Raw genomic sequence first — 25,924 nt, forward strand, 5'->3', positions numbered from 1 at the left:
AGCACTTCGTCACCAAACCGTTCGTTGGAAAGAAATAAATATCCTCACGGGACTTAGAATTATTTCACGAGAGGTGGCGGTACGGAATGAGCCCTTCGATATCGAGTGTGATTGCAAGAATAAATAAAAGACCAGAAGGGACTTACAATTACTCCGCAATCCAGGGCTAGTCGAGGAGTCGACCCTCTGCCTGCGGTCCTATACCTCGAGGAGTGTGAGCTCGGTTACTCGCTGAGGCTTGAGGGGCCGGCATCTCTGTGATATTCGAGGTTTCTACCGTGCATAGAATACTAACCAATATTTCATATAAGACAAATATATACACATCCGCGTAAGAAATTCGAACTGTTAAAATATTCTACACTGCCGGTAGCACCTTGCTGACAACACAGCCAAGCCGAAGATACATAACTCCCCGAGCAAACTGAGAATGGAATCTAAAAACCTTCGTGCCTCCTTAAGAGCAGAGGTCGAAACCATCCTGGAACCTCAAATAACATGGAGGATGAACCGATCGTACGACACTAGCAGACATTAAGAAATACATTATAGACATCGAAAAATTTTGTTGCAACATATTCTATTTAAATAAATCTTATAAAGTAAGATATTTATATAAATCTGTCAACATGGAAGTAAGTTATAGGAGACAACAGGCTTTACTGTAAATTTTCTTTAAGTATTCCATCGACGTTCGTTGGTATCGTATCGCGCTACTGCATTCTCACTAGTCCGTGAACGATAACGTGTGATGTACTTACCGCTACCGTTATTATTTTTACTTGTTCTTTTGTTTTCTATTCTAATTATCGACTTTTGATATTAAATATAATGCTACTTAACGTTTTTCTGAAATAACTTGTATGTGATTGTTAACAGAAAGGAATACGTGACCTAGTCGTAAAGGTAAAGTACCTACAACGCTACTTTTAACTAAGTTGTTATTTACTAGGTTTATATTTTTAAATATTTGTTTTAATATTTTTACCTACTATTCTACATTAGTTATTATTATGAAAAGTGTAAGAAAGGAAATAAAACCTTGAATTTGGGTCTAAAATTTTCTAGCGCCAACTTGCATAAACCAAACAACTACTACCATAGTAAAGTTAGATTGATTACAAAACATTTGAAAATAATGTTTACAACAATTAATTTGAATTTGAAACCTTTAGCGCCAACTTGCACAAAACCGAGTACTGACTTCCATAATAAGGTTAAATTGATTATAAAACACTTAAAAGTAATGTTTAACATAATGTTGAATGCAATTACCATTTTTATTGGGAATAAGCCACAATTTAAGTTAAAAGTAAGTTAATTTTTGGTGTTTTGATTTCCACTTCGAAAGTCGCTCTTACAATAATATAAAACATTAATAAAGTAAACAAATGTTTTTTGTTACTCGGTGAAAAATGATTTTAACGCATGTCCCTAAAGTTTTCGGAAAAAATAAATATGTATTTTCTAATTGTAAATTAAGTTTATAATGTTTTTTTATAGAACAGAAAGACGTCCGTTGTCTTCGACGGCACGTAAATTTTGTCTTGCATGTGCAATAAGCCTTTGGACTGTTTCTAAGTCGATGTCACGAAATTTTTGCAAACTTCTTCGCCTTAGCTGATATTCATTTTGGACTTCCCATTCATTATTATACTCCATTCGACTCAAAACAGCCCAAAACTATTCTATAGGCCTCGCCTGAGGCACATTTGGAGGGTTGTCGCGCTTGGAAACAAAATTTATATTTTGAGCAGTGAGCAGTAACCCAATTTGTTGTTCCCCTGGTGTAATGACATGACTCTAGGTCGGAATAAAATATGATTTCATTATTGGGGTGATGAGTATTTATAAATTGAACAAGCTTTGTAAGACACATGTCAACGTAATTGTCAGCATTGAGTGCTTCACCGCGAACACGCCCAACAAACTGCTGTGAAACACCAGCTTTTCAGATGGCACACCATACCAAAATTTTATCGGCAAATTTCACTTTTTCCTTAAACGTAACTTCGTCCAGTGCATCTTCGTGTATAAAATTCGTCGTTGCCCTTTATTTCGAAATTGGATAAAGTAAAATACTTCTCATCATCAATAATAACAATTTTACGGCGCACGGCAACATTTAGGGATTTTTGTCTAACTGGGGTGGTGTGTACTTAGGAGCTTTTTTCCTTTTCTATCGTTTTAAATTATTTCTAGAAATTTTTCTACTTACTATCATTCGTGAAACATTATATCTTCGGCCAACATTTCGCAAAGACTTTCCTGGTTGGTTCTCCATACTCTGAATTAATCTCTGTTCTCGAGCAGGAGTTAAAACTCTTGGTCTTTAACTTTTGGGCAAATTAAAGCATGGCATACCATTTTCGTACTTTTTAATTTTTTGGTAAATTGTTGACACATAAATATTTTGAGCAGTAAAAATTATTACAATATCACATTTTGGTACATGTCCAACTAAACGCTAAATACTTTGATGAATATTAAGTTTTTACGACATCTTAACTAACCGTAAGTACTTATCAAAACTGACATTTTTTATACCGTTTAAGTTGTTTACTAACTTTGGTTTCCAATGACAAGTTGATCCAATGCTTCCTACCAATAATATTTTAAATCAAAAATTTTCCGAAATCCTTAAGGACATCATTTAATTTTATCTGACTAATTCATATTGATAATTCAGACATATATTAAACGTTTTAAAGTAGACGACTTTAAAATGATATTACCAATATTGCTGAGTTGCATTTCTGGGACGACTTTATTGTAAGATAGTTCATTCGAATACATGAAATCAACTTTAATTTAAGAATATCCGACAGAAAAAATCATAGCATATGATTCGTCTTTAAACCAAAAGACAATCACATGCAATAATGACAGTAAAATTATCCTGTTAGTGATTCCATAGTAAATCATGAGAAAAAACCAGGAAAAAAAACCTCATAATACTATCCCGACGTGGTAAGTATTTGGTCTTTAATTTATTTTGCTCTTAATAAACAACAAACTCAAAATAACCAGATTATACTACATTCTTCCGAGGGATTTGAGACGCAGTTGGCCTCATTTACATAATTAGAACGTCTTCTTTAATTTTTCTCTTTTTACCATCTGTTTATTTCAGGATTATACTTGAATCTTACCATTAAACCATATGTTCATTTTCACATGCGTGTTTTCATATTTGGATCTACCAAATTCTCTATTTTTATTATAAGTACCCAACTGCTCAGCCCTGGGTTCATTCCCTGTTCATTCTCTCCCCACGCCAATCCCAGAAAGATACAGGAAATAAAAAAAAACTTACGAAGTCATAGTAAAGATATATATATATATATATATATATATATATATATATATATATATATATATATATTTATGTATATATATATATATATATATATATATATATATATTTATTAAATAATAATAAACAGAATTTATATTATTATAAATGTAAAACAAAAATAAATTTTTAAACTGAGACTCAAAGATTCTGCCGGTTGCCGGTATAAAATAATTTAAGTATAAAAAAAGTACTCAGTTTTAGTTCGTTCTGAAGGAGTCGTTCAGTTCCCCAGGAAGGGTTTCGAAGGTTGTTGGTTGGGCTAAGGGGGGTTGTTGGTCTAGATTATAGCAATCATTTTTGTCCTCATGTTGCTAAATGGATTTTAAATTATAGTCTGATGCATCAATAGATTTAAGGTACTATGGGTGGTTGCTGATTGTTTCCCCAAGGTAGTGTGGTTGGCTATTGCTTGCTCCCCACGATAGTGGCTAGAAAATTCATACAAACATCAGTTTCCTCCCAAAAGAAAAACCCGATCAGAAATAAAGCTGAGTATTCAGAGAAAAACGATCTCAGCAAAATCTCTGATCTGAAAAAGGAAAAGATTTTATTAATAAGATATTAAAGAAAATAAGGTAATATAGGTACATATAAAAAAAAATAAAAGTTAAGTTTTTTTAAGATAATTCTTATTTTTAGACACCCGACGACAATTCTTTAATGTCAAACACCTCTTCATCAGAGGAAAAACTTTCAGAAGATTCCTGAAATTTTTTTTTACTCCATAAGTTTTTTTAATCATAATTATATCACGTATAATTACTATTTTGGATATTTAGCCCAAAAATTTATTCAATAAAGAATAATCAATGTAAATACAGCAAACTTTGGAATTGAACAATAACCAATAAATAATCAGTTCAATATAACTTTTTGAAAAGTATTTACAATATGTATTCCAAGGTTAAGAATAAAAAACCTTATTTATTTATACTTAGTACGCCTACGTCAAACTATTAGTTGGAAAATAATCTTCAAACCAAAATGACTATTTGAAAACGGTCGACAAATCTGCAAGAACATCTGACCAAACAGTTGGAGTTTGAAATTAAACATGCACGAACATAATTATTTTACTATGCAAACTCTTGCATTGTAAAACCGTTTCCAACTACTGCAGAAATAAACCTATAATGTCAAGATGTTCCATATACCGAGTGTAGTCCATATTCCTTTGCTTAAGTCGCCGTCGATAAAACCAATCTTTCCGAGGCTCATTTAAAGACTTTGTGTTTTTGTACTTTTTACGGTAACGGTTTACCGGCCCTTGCCCAACCCCTATTCTGGAAGACCAGAATAATTGTTCGTCAGGGTTTATTCTCTTAGCCGACATGGTTCCAGTTTTTAGGCGACAAAAACTCGCATTTCATCCCCTTTCATTTGCTACATAACGCACACTCATTGCACGCCATGCACCCAGAGGCTACATAGCAAAAGTCGGGGTTGTAAGAGTAGGACTTGTTGGCAGAAGCTGAGTTCTATTTCTAAAATTCCCGACTATTTAGTCGGAAACAGTGGATATGTGATTCCGAAGACCAGCTGTCTTGATTTATTCATTCCTTCCTTATTCTTAACATCCTTTTTGGTCAACAAAGAAGGTTCACAAAGTTTTCATGTTATCTTTGCATATGTGATAGTAGATGTAGAGACAAACATTGGATCCACAAGATTTGAATGTCAACCACTTGCACCTTGCACATACATTGGGAATGACCCAATTGCCAGTCGAGAGAACATTGTTTTTCCTCCACTTCGCCCGAAAGTTCTTTCAATTCGTTAAGGCTTTTATCGGAGATAGTAAATGTTTTCAGCATACAGTTTCTACCTTCCAGCTTTGTCGAATGAAAAGATCAAAGGAGGTGTGTTCGATAGGCCGTACAAATTCGAATACTTATACGATGGTACGATTAGCACAGGTGAGCACAGAGAACGCTTCCGCATGGATCAGAATTGGCAGGACTGCGTCGGAGGAATCTCTCATCGATACCGGGCGTAGACAAGGAGATCTTCTCGCCCCCCTGCTATTTAATTTTGCACTGGAACATGCGGTAAGGAAAGCTCAACCACAACTGATAAACGGATTTGCCTCCCAAGGATCAAAAATACTATTGGCGTTTGCGGATGACGTGGACACAATTGCACAATCCACCAGAGATGCAAAAGAAGTTTTTACCCTATTCAAAAAAGGAGCCAAGGAAGTTGGTCTGAAGGTCAACAAGGACAAGACCAAGTACATGGTGGTTACGAAGAACCCAAGAATAAGGGTTAGACAAAACGTAACATTCAATGAATACAACTTTGAAGTCGTCAAATGATTCAAGTACCTGGGAGCGATCATAACATCTGAAAATAAATATGAAAAGGACCTGGCAGCCAGGATCATTGCAGGAAACAGAGTATATTACTGATTAATGATCATACTTAAATCAAAAATACTCTCAATACCAGCAAAAATAAGAGTGTACGACAATACTTCGTCCCACAATAACGTATGAAAGCGAGACATGGTCCTTGAACCAGCGGGAAAAGACAAAATTACTGGTACTGAAAAGAAAGATACTGCGAATTATCTATGGGCCTTGCAGAGAAGAGACAACAGGAGAATGGTCAAGAAGACACAACGATGAACTCCAGACAGTATATGGAGATGAAAACATGGTACGCTACATTAAAGCAAACCGAATAAGATGGGCGGGCCACATACTAAGATTGAGTGATGAAAGACTCCTGAACGCCACATTCTGGGAAAGGCCCGCAGTAACCAGTGATCTACGAAAAATGGGAATACAGCAATGGGAAATAGCTGCTCAGGACCGACAAAAATGGAGGGAATAGTAAAAGTGACCAAGACTCACACAGAGTTGTAGAGAGCCAAATGATGATGATGATGATACATAGCTAATAATTTGAAATTATTATAATATTAATATAAATAATATAATTAAAGTCTGCGCGGCTCTCTTTTTAAGATTTTATACAAAATTTCCTCAATAATAAAAAAGCTGACAATTGTGAGATTGCGGTTAATAAAATGATGTTTTTCGAGACTTTTCGAGATCTAGTAGAATAATATGATCATATGTAAATATCAAGCTTCATTTCCTGAGTAGTCACCTTGACAAATTTCCTGATAATCTTAGGCGTGATAAGCAGGGAGAACGCCTTCTCCAATATTTTATGGCGATAGTAAATGGAGTACTAACAAGGACTTTATTAATATGATATATAATATAATATTAATTTATTAATGGGATATCAATATGATAGCGGAATATTGCTAAGGTATTTATCAAAACGGTATAGCTAAACTATAGGAGCACAAGAGTTACAACCGCAAGTTCTCACCACGATAAAATCTGTAGTAATTAGAAGTTTTTTGGATTTCATAATATTGTACATTTATGAAATCTAATATTTATCTAATATTTATGTTTAATGTTTATTTTTAAAAATATTGCAAACTTATGTTCTAAGCAAAAAAATGTAATCTTATGTAACATATTCGTATTTCAAAATTATACATATAAAAATAAAAAAATTGTAATTTACGAAAGTCAATAACTCATATTAGTTAAGAAAAAGTGTTTGTATAAATACAACAAATGTTTTGTTCCCCAATGGAAACATTCATTGGCTATTACTCGAATCTATCAAACACAACTCAAAATTTAAAAAATTAGCATCATAATATAATAATTTGAAATGTTTGTCTCGGTAGTGGCTTTCGTGGTTCGCTGATTTTTTTTCTTATACAATTATATAACCGTTATTTTTCCTTGCTAATAAAGATAAATACCAGCCAGACCACACTAATAATTACTTAGGTGGTTATAATTAGTGCACAAAGTCTGTATATATCTATACAAATCTGTGCACTAGCTTCTGAGACGCCATTAAGATTATAATTTAAAATGAAATCATAATATGCTTAATTACAGCACTTATATATATACCAAGGATCTAACTTTTGAGATGGAACCCGATTTTTATGGGTGCTTTAGTTATAAGAAGGAGATATATATGTATATATATATATATATATATACGTATATATATATATATATATATATATACAGTATGGTGGAAATGAAAGGAATAAATTCGTTATTTCGTAAACCGGAGACTTTAAGGAAAAATCCTGAAACCCGTCGATTTTTATTTTTAAATAAGCTATTCGTAAGAATACATTTTTATTTTTGACGTCATCTATGTGAGCGTGATGACGTCATTGCTAAAAATTTTTAATAAAAAGGGGGGTATTGTAATACATCATTTGAAAGGTCTTTTAAATACCTATTCAGCTATATCAATATGTCTAAGTAATTAAAGTTTGTAATTGTTTAAAAAAATAATTAAATTTTTATTATTACAATAAATATTTATTAAGTATTATTCAATAAATACAACGAAACCTAAATTAAGTGCTCAAATTGTTTACCTTCAGCTAAAATACAATGAGAAAGGCGTGCCGCGAACTCTTCTCTAACATTCTCTAAAACTTCCGGAGTTATTTGAACAACCTCATTACGTATTCTTTCTTTCAGTTCATTAATATTTTGTGGTCTATTTTGATACACCTTACTTTTTAAATATCCCCATAAAAAGAAATCAAGAGGAGTCAAATCAGGTGACCTAGGCGGCCATTCTATTGATCCTCTTCGACCTATCCACCGATTTGGAAAAACGTTGTTTAAGTAGTTGCGTACCAAGACAGTATAGTCTGGAGGCGCTCTATCTTGCTGTAGCCATAAATCATTTCTGTTTGGAAACAACCGGTTCAATTCTGGAAGCAAGAAATTTTGAAGAAATTTTAAATATCGAGGACCTGTTAAGTTTTCTTCGAAAAAGTATGGTCCAATACACCTATTATCTATTATTCCCACCCAAACATTAATTTTCTCTGGGTATTGAGTACGGTACTCTTGCATCCAGTGTGGATTTTCCGTAGTCCAGTACCGATAAGTTTGACGATTGACATGACCGTTTAGTAGAAATGTAGCTTCATCAGAGAAAATACTCTTTTTTAAAAACATCGGATCTCTGTTATTTCGTTCCATTCTAATGTCACAAAATTCAATTCGTCTATCAAAATCATCTTCCATAAGTTCTTGTACTAAACTTACTTTGTAGGGATGCCACTTTTCCTTCTTTAGCTGTTTAAAAACTGTTGAATGGTCCATGTCATTATCTAATGCTACTTGCCGTGAACTGTTATGAGGATTATCTTGAAAAGCTAACAGAACGTCTACTTGTTGGTTTTCAGATATTGGTTTTCTACTACCTTTAGGAAGATCTTTAACATGACCCGTTTCTCTAAATTTTTTATCAATTTTGCTTACAGTGGATTGTGAAATTGGTTCTCGACGGGGGTATTTATTATTAAATAACGCACATACTTCTTTCTGCGTACGTGTTTTATCTCCATAACCAATCATTATGAGAATTTCAATTCTTTGCGTTTCAGTTAGCTTCATGTTCAAAAATACACAGACTTTTTGAATACGTTTACTACAATAATACTATTAATCACTTGACAGAAAGATAATTAAGTTTGAATGTCCAACTATCAATGTTCATATTGATAAGGTAACTAGTTTTTTTAAAAAGGTAAAAAGTAGATAAAAAAGGCATTTCATTACCAGTGATGGCCTTTATAAAATTTATTTTTTGGTGTCAATAATACATCATATCAATACTTAATAAATATTTATTGTAATAATAAATATTTAATAATTTTTTTAAACAATTACAAACATCAAATACTCAGACATATTGATATGGCTAAATAGGTATTTAAAAGACCTTTCAAATGATGTATTACAATACCCCCCTTTCTATTTAAAAATTTTAGCAATGACGTCATCACGCTCACATAGATGACGTCAAAAATAAAAATGTATTCTTACGAATAGCTTATTTAAAAATAAAAATCGACGGGTTTCAGGATTTTTCCTTAAAGTCTCCGGTTTACGAAATAACGCATTTATTCCTTTCATTTCCACCATACTGTATATATATATATATATATATATATATATATATATATATATATATATATATATATATATATATAACCTAAAGCTAAGATTAATACTATTACAAGAATTAATATTAAACTCAACAGTCTTCCGGGTTGACTGAACATCCTCTCTGATGTCTTCTTCAAGGCTTCCGAGGTCTCAGTCTCTTGAGTCCCCAGACACTACTACACTGATTACTAATTAAAGCATTGTTGCTACTGGAAATAGCAGACAGTTTGTTTATACCGTCGATGGTGATGTGGTTTGAGTGAAGGTTAACGTTTGGGTTGGCGTGGGGATTGGCGCGGGGATTGGCGCGAAAAATTTCTGATGGCAGGATTTTGATTGGAGGATAGACCGGACGATATTTTCTTTATCAGAGGTCTTCATGTCGAAGGTAACCAGATACCGTTATCTCTTTTATTGAGGCAATTTGGCCTTGTTTCAATTTCTATGGCTTCTCGGATAATTCTTTGTTTATAGAAGCAGATGAGGGCTATAATTCTGGAGTTTTCATAATCAATTTTGTGACCTGTATAAAGATGGTGTTAACCTAGAGCTGAAATTGAATTGAAACTGCGAACAGAAATGGAACGTTCATAAATCCTATTTTAGATATTACGATTTGTTTGGCCTATGTAAGATCAGGGCTGTCAGCATAACGAATTTCATAAACTCCTTGTTGTTCATTTGGAATGTTGTCTTTGATTGATCGGACAAGAGAAGAAAGTTTTTGTTGGGGGTAAATACTGTTTTTATTCGTCTTGATTTAAGAATTCTCTTGAATTTGTCAGTGACACCTTTAATGTAAGAAAGTAAAGCTTTCGTATGATGAGGGTCTGAGTCTTTGGATTGAGATTGAGTGGGAGATTGATGTCTGTGTGGATGCTCCTATTGACGTGATTTTCGCGGTTCAACAGTTTTGGATGAACGCTTGTTATATACTAGAGAGTTCAGCGGGTCTACTTGCATCAACGGAAAGGCATATTGATCTGAAGGCAAGGGTATTAACGACTGAATTAAATTGTGAAGGTGGATGATGAAAGTTAGGATGCAAGTAACGATTGGTATAGGTGGGTTTTCGATAAACAGCACCATTTATTTGTATGTAGAATTGATTTTGGAAGATGAAATTTGGAAGTGTTTAATGTTTAATGGAAGATAAGTGGTCTTGCTGGTTACTGTATTTCGTTATCAGAATGTTTAGAGTTTCGTCGAGGAATGTTTGTAAAGAGTAAAACGATATCAAAAGTTACTAGAATAGCTGACGGTGAGATAGGGCATTGTTTAAGAAGTTTGATAAAATGAAAAAAAATTTTTGACGAAGGATGAAGCATTTTCGGTGAGAGGTTGTAGAGTTTTGGCCAAGTACTTGGCCAATGGTTGTGTAGGGCAGTTGTATGTACTAACAAAGGAACGTAGAGGAATATCGAGTTTGTGAATTTTGGATAAGCCATATATTCGAGGTGTTCTGGAACACTTCACGAGGAATTGATAATTGATAATTGCTTTTGTTGTTTTTTCTAGATAGGTTATTGGATTATTAGGAATGTTAATCACTATTAATATTAATGAGATTTGAGAGTTTATTAATGTAAAAAAAGTGTTTAGGATGACGGTGGCATTTTTTTATCGGCGGGAAGAATAACTAGATTTTAATTTGACTGAAGTTCTTTCTGGGATTTTTTCTCGGATTGGCTAATGTTCGGAGTAGGAGGCTTTGAGTTTCTAAAAACACTAGCGATGTCTTGTCTAGTATTTTAGCATCTTTAGCATCTTAAAAAGGTAAATTGGAGATGGCTTCTTCAGTTGGACGCCTCTTAGATGCCACAGCATAATTCTGGTGGACCGTCTATTGTCAGTTCTTCTCTCTAAATGCCTCGGCCACTGCCATTTTAAAGATTTAATTCTGTGGATTGCATGGGTGACTTATTTTACGAAAAAAAGCTATTTTTCATAAAAAGTTCTGCATGGTCTGAAACCTAGGATGCAACCATCAAATGAAGGGGTCATAAGCAAAACCGACTAAGTAGCAAATTAGACATTTTGTAACATGAACATTGTAAAATTTAAAAATAAGTACTAACCAATTCAAAATAAGTATAAAATTTTAAACATACTTCTGGGGAGGAGAGAATTTTATTTTTTTTTGCTTCTTTTGGCAAAATAATGCACTTGAGTTGTTTTATATTTATGCAAAAATGGCTCTATGCTACATAAAAAGAACTAACCAAAAACTTGATTTTGAATTTTTTAATTTTTTTTTTAAACATAAATTTTACTCTTATGTTTAATAACACTAAAGTTACTCGTAATCTGTCAAAAATCTATGTAATCGTCTTGTTCGTCATTTGCATCTTGTTTGGAAGACTTAACAGTAGACTCAACAGAAAGCTGTTTTAAATCTTCCTATTTTTGATGTTTACCTCTTAATTTTGCTTGGTGTCCAAGAGACTTCATGGTAACATTATTCATTGGTCTCCCAGTAACATTATTAGTTCATTTTTCAAATTCATTAAAAAAATTGGAAATCTCCTTTTTTTCGCTTATTTCGTTGTTCTGACTGACCCTGTATAATCGAAAATCATTTTAAATCGTAGACGTCTTTGATATACATCAGTGTTGTTTAAAACATTTTTTTACATACTCCATAGTTTAGCCGTAATCAAAGAAAGCCGATGTTTGACGCACCCCACATATAATATATATATATATATATATATATATATATATATATATATATATATATATATATATATATAAAGGTTAAAGATATCGGCATAGCTCGCAACAAAGGAAAAAAAATATAATAAAATATGTCTATAAGATGGAAGGCAACCGTATATACGTATTTCTGACTATTGGTCGTCTTCAGTATGGTGCAGCCAAGTTAGAAAAGGAGCATATTAATTTGGGAAAGAATCACTACAGGAGCAATGCTACCAATGTGTGGCAATAATGTTAGAGGACGCTGAGGTTTCCAGAGCAACAACCAACATATCCACGGAGGAAGCTAAGCTACCTGAGGAAAGGAAACGTTTAGAACGTTTCAAACAAGAAAAAGGTTAATGCGGGTTGATAGTAAAATAAAGGTAAAAGATATATATATATATCTATATATATATATATATATATATATATATATATATATATATATATTGAACTCCAATGATACAAGTCTTTATTTAAAAATCTAATCGATATATTTTTTTATTATTTTAGATGAGGACCACTAGAAATTAGAATGTAATAAATTAAAAATGCCGCAAACTCTTCTGAGGGGAGTTGCTCATCAGAACTATCAAGAGTATAATAATTATACTTGTACTAAAATCCACAATGGACAAAACGGTTTTATATCAAATGGCAAGGCGGGACAAAACGGACATTACAACTATAAAGCATATATTAAGAATCACAACGGGTATACCAACGGTTACAACAACCTTAACGGTCGTACTGTCCAAAAAGGTCCTATAAAAGAGAACGGACTTAATTCCAATGGATGCAGCTCAATTTTTCAACCACATAATTATTCAGGTAAGATTTATTTTATAGTAGTTATTGTTAGAGAGAAGTACTATTGTAATGAAAGTTCTAACGAATTTTTTGGCTTTGAAGATTCTGTGTTCTTTCTCGAAATTCTGTAGCTTTATTCCATGATGAAAATCCTCTAGAAGTAAACTCAGTGTCTGTCAATTCATCTTCTTCTTCTTCATCATCTTCGTTTGCGATCTTCGTCGCACACTTGACATTACAAAATAAACATAGCCTTCTACAGCCACACGAAGATCCGCAACCTTTTATGCTATTACAAAAATTATCCTCAACAGCTCTTCTAGTGCAAGTCAAACTTTGCATTCTTACTGTTTGTAGAGATTTTATATCTTAACGTGTTTTCCGAAGTAGGTACGGTGAATGGCTCGTATCATTTTTAGAAATGAAAATGTCGTTGTTGGTGCCGAGATATTTAAAACTATTACACGTACTTTAGATATCTAAGAGCTCCAAAATACGTATATTTTTTACGCCCCAAAATTATCTACCAAAAATATCATTGGTTTTTCTTCAATAAGCTAGTTAATTTTTAAGATTTGATATATGTATATATAGTCATTTGAAAGGTAATTTCAAGTGCTAAAAGGCTGGGTTGATTATAAAGCCAAACCACCCATCAATTTTGAAAAATTAAGGTTTGAAGTACTCGAAACAGGAGGTGTTCACACCAAGATATCTATTTTAATCAGTGATATCTCCATTGTTTTTTATGGTACAAAATTTTATAAAAAACGATAATATTTTTTGAAAGAAGAACTATATTTTTGTACTTTATCATTTTTTACGTATATATTATAGTTTTTAAGTTATTTTGAAAAAGAAACAATTTTTATAAAACTTTTTTCAAAAATAATTCATTTTAAAGTCCATCTCCTGGATCTAATAAAGAACACTAATAAATAAAAAATAATAAAGAAAGAAAATGATTTATTTTGATTCTGGTGGATATTAGGTTAATTATAATTCCCTTTTTTCCTTAAAATATTCGAAATTACCTCCGAAAAATCAACGCTTTTCTTACAATTTAAGGTTGAATACATTAAACCAAATCTTTGCAAAAAAATGTCTCCTTTCCCGACCATATCTAACTTTGTATTGTATCTATAATATCATGTAAAAAATAAATCTCAGTCTTCTTTTATAAGCTTCATTTTTGTTTTAAATACTTTTTCGATCAAAGGCATATTTTTTGAGTTATTCATAAAAAACCGTTAAAAACGTGACTTTGTTTCAATAAAATTCGCTGTTTTCAATCATAAATAGCTCAAACAGTATTGACTTTCTGAAAAAACTTTATGGAACAAAAGTTACTTAGAATTTAATCCTTTATCGATTCCCGTGATTATTTTTAGCGAAAGAATGGAGAAATGAGAAACCCCCGAGAAGGGGTGACAACCACCCATGGAGCGGAAGCACACATCGGCGTTATATAACTTTTAATATTTTAGTACAGTCCTATTAACTCATCAATTTCAAGTGAATCGTATGGAATCAATACCGAATGAAGCGAATCATCATCATCTTCATCATCGTCAACCTGTCTGCTGGACAAAGGTCTCTCTCATGTCTTTCCATCGGTTTCTATTTTGTGCGGTTTGCATTCAGTTATTTCTAACACGATTCAGGTCATCAGTCCATCTAGTTGGTGGGCGTCCTCTGCTCCGTATTGCTTCTTGTCTTGGTATCCACTATAAAATACGTTTTGGCCATCGGTTATCTGATAATCTGGCCACATGTCCTGGCCAATTCCATTTTAACGACGCGATTTTTTCGATAGCGTTTGTTGTTTTTGTTCTACGACACATTTCTTCGTTTGGGATTCGGTCTCTTAGAGAGACACCCAACATCTGGCGCTCCATAGCCATCTGAGGCACGCGAATCTTATTAACTACCTTTCGAATCCCCTGAATCGGTTCAGGCCGACAAAGTTTGGAGGTGAATGACACGAATGACTGGAATATAATATGCCCACTAGCTAAATTTCATCGTTCCACCAAGATGTTCGTTTTCCTCTGTTGTTGTTTCTTGTAGTTTCACATATTGATTTAGCTGTTTATAAATTTTCTTCATTCTTCTTTTATTGTTTCTGTTATTTCATGTTAATTGTCCATCTCTTTCTCTAGCCCTTCTGTGTATCTTATTTTCCCTTGTTTCTTCCCTTAGTTTATAAATTTTTATTATTTCTTTGTGTTTTCTGTTTATGTTCTCATTTTTTTTTATTTCTTTTCTTTTGTTTTTCAATGTGGTTTCTAGTAGATAGTGGTCACTACCGATTTCATAACTCCTTTTCACCCTTACGTCTCTTATCCAGTTCTTCTCTGTTTTTTGTACTATAGTATAGTCTATAATTGATTGTTCGTCTCTTGATTTGACTTCTCTTGTGATCTTGTGTATCCTTTTATGTTGGAAGTGTGCGTTCATAATCACCAGGTTATTGTCTAGACAGAATTCGGGTAGTAATTTTCCATTTTTGTTTATTTTTTCCTCCCCATAAGGTCCGATGACATTGTTCCATTTTTCTGCTTCTTTCCCCACTCTACTGGTCATGTCTCCTGTGACCACAATTTTCTCTGTACAATCATTTATCACTTCTTGTAATTTGTCCCAGAACTTATTACTAATGAAAAGTTTCTTTAAATCAATATTACTGTACAATAAAACAAAAATTTGAATGTATTATTGTAATATAAATATTTTTTATGTGGAGTGAACCTAATAACCAAATAAGTTAATGAACAAAAAAAAATTAAAAATATATTTGGCTACCTTGCAATATCATATTTTTTATTAAAGTTACCATAAAATTATTTTTATGGTAAAACGTCGTGACAATTCTAGTGTGACCGCTCGTTATGACTCTAACTAGTAAAATGTGAAATTAACAACGCATCAACTGTTTCTGTCCAACGGAGCTGAAACGTGGAAGCATTTTTCCTGGCAGCAAATTTGATTAGAAGTTTTCTACAGTAGAGATCAACAATTATCGTCGATAATAGTTTGATGTACCTATAAAATTACGCATTAGATTGCAAATTACACTTACTCAAGCTACTTAAACGAATCGCTTCCTATTTAAAGCAATTAAAGGTAATTTTTATTAAAAAATAATAACTTCGTGTCAAATCATCGTAATATTCGTTAAAAGTTAAATTATATTTATCAGCTACTAGCAATTATTTAGTGACGTGTGGCTAACCTGAGTGATAGTTTCTTCTTTCTCAGATTTCACTCAACAATTAAGTTAATATCTTCTTAAAAGTAATTATTTCTAACACATTGAGGTTTCTTAGAAATATCTATCCCAAATTATAAAATAAACAAACAAGGGGCGTCAATATTACCATTTTTGCATCCAGAAACAAATTTAGTGGATGGAAGAAAAGTAACTAACTTAATACTGAAAGTAACTGAAGTAATGTATTACGTACATAGCTAGTAAATTAAAACAATTTACTAATGTTTGTATTTTGAGAACGATTTCCGAAGTGGAAATTGAAACGTCAATGAACTTACTTTAACCTTTAATTGTGGCTTATTCCCATTTAAATAGTAATTATTTATAAATTGCGTTAGGCTTTCACGGCCATCGTCTAACTTATTAAACTGTTTATTCGGGCTGTTGGGCCGTTGTCTTCTGTTGAGATTTGTTCTCGACGTTTCGCCAACACTAGGGGTTGGCATCTTCTGGAGATGTTGATGCTTCGCTTGTAAGCAGAAACTGACCAGTTTCTGCTTACAAGCGAAGCATCAACATCTCCAGAAGATGCCAACCCCTAGTGTTGGCGAAACGTCGAGAACAAATCTCAACAGAAGACAACGGCCCAACAGCCCGAATAAACAGTTTAATAAGTAATTATTTAATTTAAGTTTTTTTAGTAGTAATTGAATAAAAAAACAGTATATAAAACAGGCCATTCACGTTCCGATTTTTAGTCCGACTAGTGGTCCGCAGTTGGATCTGAAATCGGTCCGTGAGTGGGCTAGTTGGTTTAGTTGGACAACTAGTGGTACGAGTCGGAACATATAGAGGGACGACTTATAGGTCCGACTTCCAACTGACGACGAAGTGGGAGCGTGAATGGTGAAGTTGGAAGTCAGATCACAGGTCGGATCAAATATTTCCTCAGTCAGTTGACCTTCGGCACCTGTTACGAATGAGATTTCTCTAAATTACTCTACGCAAATATCCCTAGTCCGCAAATATTTAATAGAAAATAATAGAAACATTATTATAGCCCTGCAAGTTTCTGGTATCACCTTTTCCAATAATTGTGGAGATATTTTACAGCTGAACTTCAGATCCTCAAATGACCTTCCAGTGGCCAAAAAGCGTTAAGTTGCTACAAGGCGTTGTTCAGTACTGACACATTCACGCATGACGGTATCTTTTTTGGAAATGAGTACACGAACTTTTTCCAGCAACAGCGAAAAAATGAAGTGGTCCATTCTGAGGTAGTTTTTGTAATCATCCTCATCAATGACATTGAGCAATTTCGTGTCACAATAGTTTACACAAATAATTTCTTCATCCACCATTTTTTTTATTTTTTTCGAATGATACGGATAACAAGCACAATGCTGCTATTTTCCTCTTCCTAATTATATTTTGCGTAGTGTTTATTGGATACATTGATTAAGCGATGTACACCGTAGTGAAAACAAACTAGAACGAAGTTGGACCGCTAGTTGGATAGCAAGTCGGAGCGTGAGTGAGGACGAATATCCAACTAGTAGTCCTACTAAGAGGGACCGCAAGCCGGAACATGAATGCCTAGCTTAAGAGTTTACTTGGAGCAAAAAGAAATCTCTGTTATTTTCAAGTAGTTACTGAAAGTATAAGGTTATACATAAATGTTTCCAGTTCTTACTTCTTTTTAAAAAAAGACTATTCTACAATTAGTAAGTAATACTTTAATATTTGTTAAGGTATTCTAATGAATACTTACGCCAGTAGACTGTGCATACTCACATTAGTAGGGTGGTGGTTCTAAATATTTTTCGTTTGTTATAACGGTCCCAGTAAATATCTAAGGTTCTATTTCGTTTTGAAAGCGAAAGTATAGACTTTCTATCAGATTATTTTTTGTCACAGCTAGATGAAACCAGAGGAGGTGCACTTTGCTCTCGACAAAGGATGTAGATTTTTCTGCGATACGTTAGTGATACTGGATTTTAACCAGGCATTGCTGAAGATTTCGGCGTTCACCATACGACGGTATGTAAATATATAATGTTGCTGACAGAATTTTTGAAAAATTACATCAGTGGATAAAGTTTCCGTCTGGCATGGAAGGTATGGAAGAAGCAAAAATAAAATGGGCAAATCGATTCCAAATACCTACAGTCATTGGTGCACTGAATTGTACTTATGTTCGTATTAAAAAACCTTCAGAATTTGGTGACGAATTTATTAATAGAAAAGGATTTCCGAGCATAAATTTACAAGTAAACAAGTTACGTGTGATGTAAATAAAATGATTACAAGTGTAGACACTTAGTGGCCTGGGAGTGTTCACGATTCGAGGATTTGGAAACAAAGTTCGATTTATTAAATTTTACAGGCAATTTTTACCTTCTTGGAGATAGTTTATACGGAATTGCTCCATGGTTATTATGCCCATTCAAAAACCCTCAAAACAGAAGCGAGGAATTATTTAATATCACTCATTCCAGAGAAAGGGTGATAATTGAAAGAGTATTTGGGTAGCTAAAGCAGAGATTTCCTATATTAGAGTCAAAAGTAAGAGTATCTTTGTCAAAAGTTACAAAAATCATTGTTTGTTATGCCGTTTTGCATAATATTTGCAAACAATGCCGCAATGTAGAGTAAGTAGATTACATCCGTCTAAGAGGAACTGCAAAACGTCAATTAATAGTGTAAACAATATTTAACAATAATATTTAAAAAGAATATTTAACTTGATTTTGTAATTTTCTAGCGTTAATTAATTTGTTCTTAATTTGTTAAAGACTTAAATGTCAATTTTTGTGTCATAGATACTACAATATATATATATATATATATATATATATATATATATATATATATATATATATATATATATATATATATATATATATATACATATGTCCAAAAGTTTGGAATATTGGAATATTTCATCTTTTTATTGATTTTTATATATAAAATCTTCTGAATAGTTAAACATCATTTTGTTTCAGTTCTCAACAATACTAAATAAATCTCAAAACCAGATAAACGATATGCAGAAAAATTATTTATTGTCTTGGAGTGAAAAACTTCACAAACAATGTACAACTTACATTTAAAAATAAATTAGTCTAGAAAAAAAATTTTTTAATAAAACTAATAATTAGTATTTCCTCCATTGGCCTGTATGCATGCCTGTAGGCGATTTGACATGCTGCCGATTAACTGGTCGAGCTGGGCTTGCGGAATTATTTCCCATTCTTCACGAGCAGCATCTTTTAGTTCTCTAAGTGTAATAGAGCTATTGTTTCGCTTCTTGATGCGTGTTTTGATAATGTCCCAAGCATGTTCAATAACGTTCATGTCGGAGGAATTCGAGGGCCACTGTAATGTAGATATTCCTTCTTCTTCCAGAAAATTTTGTTCTGCTGCTGTTCGATGAGGAGGTGCATTGTCATACATAAATACAAATTCATCACCTACTGCCCCTCGGAATAGACGTACGATAGGATTTAAAACTTCCTCGATGTACACAACACCAGTAACTCTTCTCTCCAGAACCAGTAGTGGCGTCCATGTACCACTCATAGTACCACCCCAAACCATAATACTGCCACCTTTAAATGGGACACCGGTTGGGCTGTTTCTAGTCGGGCTTGTCGTCCTAGGGCTCTCCAAACTAATGTTCTTTGCGAATCAGATACCAAGCCAAGTTTTGACTCATCAGAGAACATCACGTTATTCCAGTTAGGACCATGATGCACCATTTCTCTAGCCCATTGCAACCTTACTATTTTGTGTTGGTAGGTTAGTTTAGGAACATGTAGCGATCTTCTACGATACAAATTTACCGCATTTAGTCTGCGTGTTATTGTTTGCCGTGAAATATTCAGTCCTTGAAGCCCAGAAATTTCTCTGGATATACCACTTGTAGATTCCAGACGATTTCTACGAGCTATCAATGTTATTTGCCGGTCTTTTGCTGCTGTTGTACATCGACTTCTACCACTTCTAGGATGATCCTTGAGGTCATATTTGTATCTTAGATTTTTGTTTTAATTTTCGATACAGCACTCTGAGTAACATCAACAATATTCGCCCTATATTTAAATAAAGCCCTGTTGTAATAAAGTAATTACCTACTCTAGATCTGTCAAAATGAGATATCACGTTTCTAGGCATTTAAACGGTTCAATTCAAATTTAAACAATGATTGAAATAATGTGTAAATACGCTAATCAGTTAAATGTGACCAAAATTATACAAAAACGATTAAAATTTTTTGTCATTTTCATTTAAAAACGTTCTAGAATGAACATCAACAGCGGTTTTAAAACCACCATAGGCGTAGATATATTATTTGTACATATTCCAAACTTTTGGACATGTATATATATATTGTCATACTTTTTCTTTCCCAACCAAAGAAAAATAAATAAAAATATCCATCGGAATAAAATTTTAAGATATCATTATAAACAAAAATGTATATAGTAATTTAAGATAAGATTTAGTGTAGATAAGAATAGAAATTTGTTTGGCAAACGACCTTTTTCCGTTTCAAACAAAATTATCAAAAAAACCTTTGTTTAGAATTAGAAGACATTTTACCTGTCTTAGTTAATCTTTTCATTGTTTGTATAGTCAAGTATTAAATGACCATATTCTAATCTTTTGAAATATGTATAAATTGTGTATTGACAAAACCAATTTTAAAGTAAGCTATTTAGTTTTTCTCTGAAACCGAAATTAGGCTTTTCCAAAATCATGGTAAACACAATTTGAGCTTTTGATTGGACGGTCGTTTTTAAATGGGAATTTGTGAGCCGATCAGGAGACCGGAGGAGTTAGTTATATTTTGGTCATCGAAAGGAAACAGTCGTTTGTCTCAAGATAGGGTGTGGTTCGTGAGTTTGGATACCGGCGTAACGAAAAGAAGTGAATAGTTTGCAGAAGGAGATAACAAGCAGATTAAAAGAGGTCCTTGTATCTACCGTGGGCATTTTATAAAGTATATGTGAAAGTATTCTTACGGCATCAAGTTGACAAAAGGAGGTCCTGGTGTCATAAATAAGTAGCTGAGTTTGGAGAAGTGAATCAGGTGTTTCTTGTGTAGTCTGCAGGAGGTTTGCAGAGACGTTAAGAAGGAGCCGAGGTGCCAAAGAGGAGAGATCACATCGTTGAGGAGACTGGACTTTTCTGGGTATGTTCCAACATACAACTCAAGAAGAAAATAAGCTGTAAGTGTTTGTACAATTGAATTTTATATCTGTGAAGGATCGGTTTGACATCATGGTCATTAGCATTCAAATTTAAGAACTGAGGTTTTGTTAGGCTAATCAAAAGTTTAAAGTTTTGTTGTTTCTTGTTTCAAGTAAAGAAAATTTTAAGTAAAATTGGTTTTCACGTAATATAAATGTATGTAGCTTTATAATCTTATTATTATAAAAATTTGATTTATTTTCTTGTATGCTGATTGATAAGATAACGACAGAATTTAATAATTGTTTTATTCGTTCATATAAAATAAAGAAACGTAAATCTTTGTAATATAATATATTTGTATTCTTATCCTTTCTTCTCTCCCGATAAAAGACAACTAGAAAATCTTTTGAATCCATCGAACACAGGTAATATAAGGATTATTTTACTTTTGATAACAAATAAGTTATAATTCTTTTTTATTGGCTCAATAAACTAATATTATATTTCTTTATAAGAAATACTAGAGGCCCATCTTAGGTGATTTTAATTTAACAGAATTAACAGGATTAACAGGTTTAAAAATTAAAATCACCTAAGATGGGCGTCTAGTATTTCTTAAAAAGAAATATAATATTAAGTACACCTAATTACTTTTTAATCATAGGGTTTTTTCTTTTTGTTCTCTATGTGCCAGAGTTAAAACACACCAGTAAAAGATCACAAACAAAATTTTTACTATCTGTACCTAAGTTTTAAAGAATTTTAAAATGTATTTTGTCCACTATTTTATATTTTATGTGTGTGTTATTAATGTTGAGTGTCTATGCCTTTATAAATAATCTCAACGACTAGTAAGTTGCACTGAAGATTTGTGATATTTTATAAATATTTACATTTTTTTCTTATTACAGTGTCTTGAAAAAGGAATAAAACCATTCCGAAAGCTAGACAAAAAGTCATAAGAGTGTTTCATTAACATCCCGGCCAATTTTCTGACTGCAACCCTAATAAACTGTGTTGTTTGTATATATATATATATATATATATATATATATATATATATATATATATATATATATATATATAAATATATATATATATATATATATATATATAACAAGTTTGTTTATTGTTTTGTAATACAATTGTAAGTTTTTAATACAAAATAAAGGAAACACATGTCAAACTATAATATTTGCAGTAAATATTTGAAAACTGGCAGTACATATTAAGAAATTACAAATACATTACAAGTATTCCCATAGTTCTGATATAATGCGACTACTAACCACTTCTGCTCCAAAATTTTCTTCAGGAATTCGAGATGGTACAACATTTGTCAATTCGAAGTTGTTCCCTTTGGGCTAAAAGTATGGCAACATTTAATTGTTCACGAAGAACAAGTCGTTACTACTCTTTTGTTGATAAACTTTCCTATAGATGAGAGCATTTGTAAACACGTACTAGCTGATCCAGTATTTTATAGATTATTCGCTTCTCTATTGTCAATTCCAATGGAACATACCCCAGGAATTTTCGTAAATATTGAATTTTTTTCAAAATTCAATATATCCAGAAATTTTTTTCCCACTCACGCAATTTAATTTTTCTGTTACCAGTCATATTCTTATCCGTTTTCTTCTTTACATCTGGTTTCATGTTATTGAGAATTTAATTTCTCAATAGTAATAAGAAGCCTTAATAAATTGGTCTTTTATTTCATTCCATGTGGTAGAATTAAACAGACATTTGGTCAACAAATTAGGATGGCGATCTTGCTACCATTTAGAGCGTACTAAGTCTTGTAATTACTTCCAACTTGAAGGACCACCCACTGGCGTGGGAAATAACAACACAATCAGTTTAAACAATATGTAGTTCAATAATTGAATGTTACTTAAACTAAATTAATATCTGACCAAAGTTTTAGCGAAAGTTCTTTTATTGAAAACAGCCGATCACTGTCCATACACCAGTCCGCGACACACTACACTAGCACTGATACAGATTAAAATGTTACTAATAATTATCACTTCAACTAAGGACGTTTTCTCTTATATGAATATACTTGATTAATAATGAGCGTTCAGCTTTTAACTATAAGCTATGTAACGATAACTATAATGCGAGAGATAAAACTTTAAAACAAGAAGCTATCAGCTCAGCTGGGATACAATTTGATACTGTACGCGAGAGTCTAAACTCCTAAACCAGAAATGTGTCGAATATAATTGAATACGAAACTAAACACTAATATGCGAGAGCAACCAGCTAAGCTGGGATACAATGTTATACTGACTAAAATTCCGATTTTTCAGTACCTGACTATTGCAAGAGATTTGCGGGGGTCGGGGACAACTTCGATATTTCTATACAAAAATGGTAAAACCAACCTTGTGAATTCTTGTCTAACAGGGAAATTTTTGGAAATGGTCGGAGAAAGTTAATTCAAAAATATCTTTTGAATGGATTTTCGGCTTTTATGAGAATTTCCTGGAGAATTTACTTAGGTATAATTTACGAAGTGTAAGTTAATTGTTACCAGTGGCGTAGCAATACTTGGATACATTTCTTACAGAAATTTATCCCACATGTCTTCTCTTTACTTTTAAAAATGGCCGGAACCATTGATTTATTCAGAAGAACCATATGATTTTTCAATATTTTTACAAATATAAGCCTTTGACAGCCACTCTCGACAGGCAATTCTTCCTCATTTGGCGACGACGGTATGTAGTTGAAACGCTAAAATTTACGTGGAATACTGGAAAACTGACGTGGATATACTACACACAATATCAATGACGTTTACAAACTTGTTAAAACTTTTCTGGCAGATATAAATAACCTTACCAGACAATTTTATAAGTAAATACTTACAAGCATAAGTTAACACTTACAAGTATATACTTAAATTTCAGAATGTTTTTTTCAGTATGACCTTATCAGAGAAAACTTAGTTTTATTCAAATATAAATAATTAATATCTTATCCTTATAAGTATTAGCTTATATCTAACAGTTACTGTATAAGCCTGATGGAAGGTGTAATAAATAAAACAAATACTAGATTGAGTAATTGTATAAGCAACAAGTATATTAACTTCACATGCCAGTAACTTAACCTAACAACTGTGTCTAACCTAATAATCTGTCTTGTCACCTCCTGTCATGCCATCTTGTTACCAACATAAATAATATGATTGTCACTTAACTGGGTATCATACATCCTCTTTTCTTTTTCCTTATAAGTTCAGCTTACAAGGTTTTTTAATTTGTCTCCCTGACCTTGTACAGTAAGTATTATTATGATTTGATGTTTCAAGTATATGATTATTATCAGGGATTAAAACTTCTGTTGCTTGATGTTCCTGATGTGTTTCAATACCCTCACTGTCTGGCAATTCATGAAATACACTACCATCGCCACCCACATGATGGTCATCACCACAGTCTACAACATGTTTATTTACTGATGATCTTATGTGAGATCTGTTTCTTCTGATAATGTTTTCACTGTCATCTTGCAGGATGTATGATCTAGGCGATTCATGTTGATTCAAGATTTTTGCAGACTTCCAGGTGTTATTACAGTGATCAAGGACTGTTACATCCATGTCCCTGTTCAATGGCTTCAATATTGTTGCATTTTTATTAAAAGTTGTCTCATTTAATTCTTTTTTAGCTTTCATTTTCATTTCAACATTTTCACACAAACATGGATGCAACAAATCAACTGAAATTGGAACTTTTGTTTTACATCTTCTGCTATTAAGAAGTTGTGATGGGGAGTATCCCATACCTTTTAATGGATAATTTCTATAATTTATTAATGCTGACTGAAGGTCTGCATGCTTTCTTTCATCTATAGTTTTCCTTAACATGTTTTTTGCAATTGACACTGCTTTTTCTGCTAATCCATTTGAACGTGGATAATTAGGACTACGAAAGATTAAAGTAAAGTTCCAATTTCTGCTAAACTTTCTAAATTTTTCACTATTATATGGTACGTTGTCAGTTACAAGAAAATCAGGTGATCCAAATCGTGCAAAAACTGTCTTAATTTCAGCAATTACTGAATCAGCACTTTTATCTTTAATGGGTAATACCTCTAACCAGTTAGAATATGAGTCAAATAAAACTACGTAACTTTTTCCAGCATATGTGAAAATGTCGGACCCAACCCTCTCCCATGGTCTTTTAGGTAGTGGATATGATAAAAGAGTTTGTTTTGGGTTTTTTCCAGCAAATTTTTCACAACTCTTACATGCCCTTATATATGATTCAATATCCATCGCCATACCAGGCCAATAATAAATTTGGCGTGCTAGTGCTTTTGTTTTTTCTATGCCTAAATGTCCCTCATGAAGTAATCCTAGAACTTCTTTTCTTAATGAAAAAAGAACAACTCTAAGGTAACACTTAGTTTTATTCAATAGACCCAAGGTCTTCGATCAGTAAAAATTAATTTGTACATTGAAAATGAACGTTCTACATCGATAGGTGTAATTGGAGATTATTTCAGGACGGATATTTAATCTTACTTTCACAATAGAAGTACCTGAATTATTGCACTGAAGCACCTAGAAGCATCGGAGAGGTCAAAAAAACGGGT

The 25,924-nt window shown here is 32.7% G+C and overlaps 1 protein-coding gene across 1 annotated transcript in view; it reads left to right on the top strand.

Moving 5' to 3' along the window:
- Nucleotides 1-694: 694 nt before the first annotated feature.
- LOC140448866 (calpain-9-like) overlaps nucleotides 695-25,924 on the top strand; it is a 172,409-nt gene continuing 147,179 nt past the window's right edge. Inside the window, exons 1-2 of the mRNA XM_072541993.1 lie at nucleotides 695-906; nucleotides 12,601-12,918. Coding sequence (XP_072398094.1) covers nucleotides 12,639-12,918 — 280 coding nt within the window. The 5' untranslated portion in view covers nucleotides 695-906; nucleotides 12,601-12,638. The remainder of the gene's footprint in view (nucleotides 907-12,600; nucleotides 12,919-25,924) is intronic.

This window comes from Diabrotica undecimpunctata, chromosome 1 (genome assembly GCF_040954645.1).
Source record: "Diabrotica undecimpunctata isolate CICGRU chromosome 1, icDiaUnde3, whole genome shotgun sequence".
Lineage (NCBI taxonomy): Eukaryota > Metazoa > Arthropoda > Insecta > Coleoptera > Chrysomelidae > Diabrotica > Diabrotica undecimpunctata.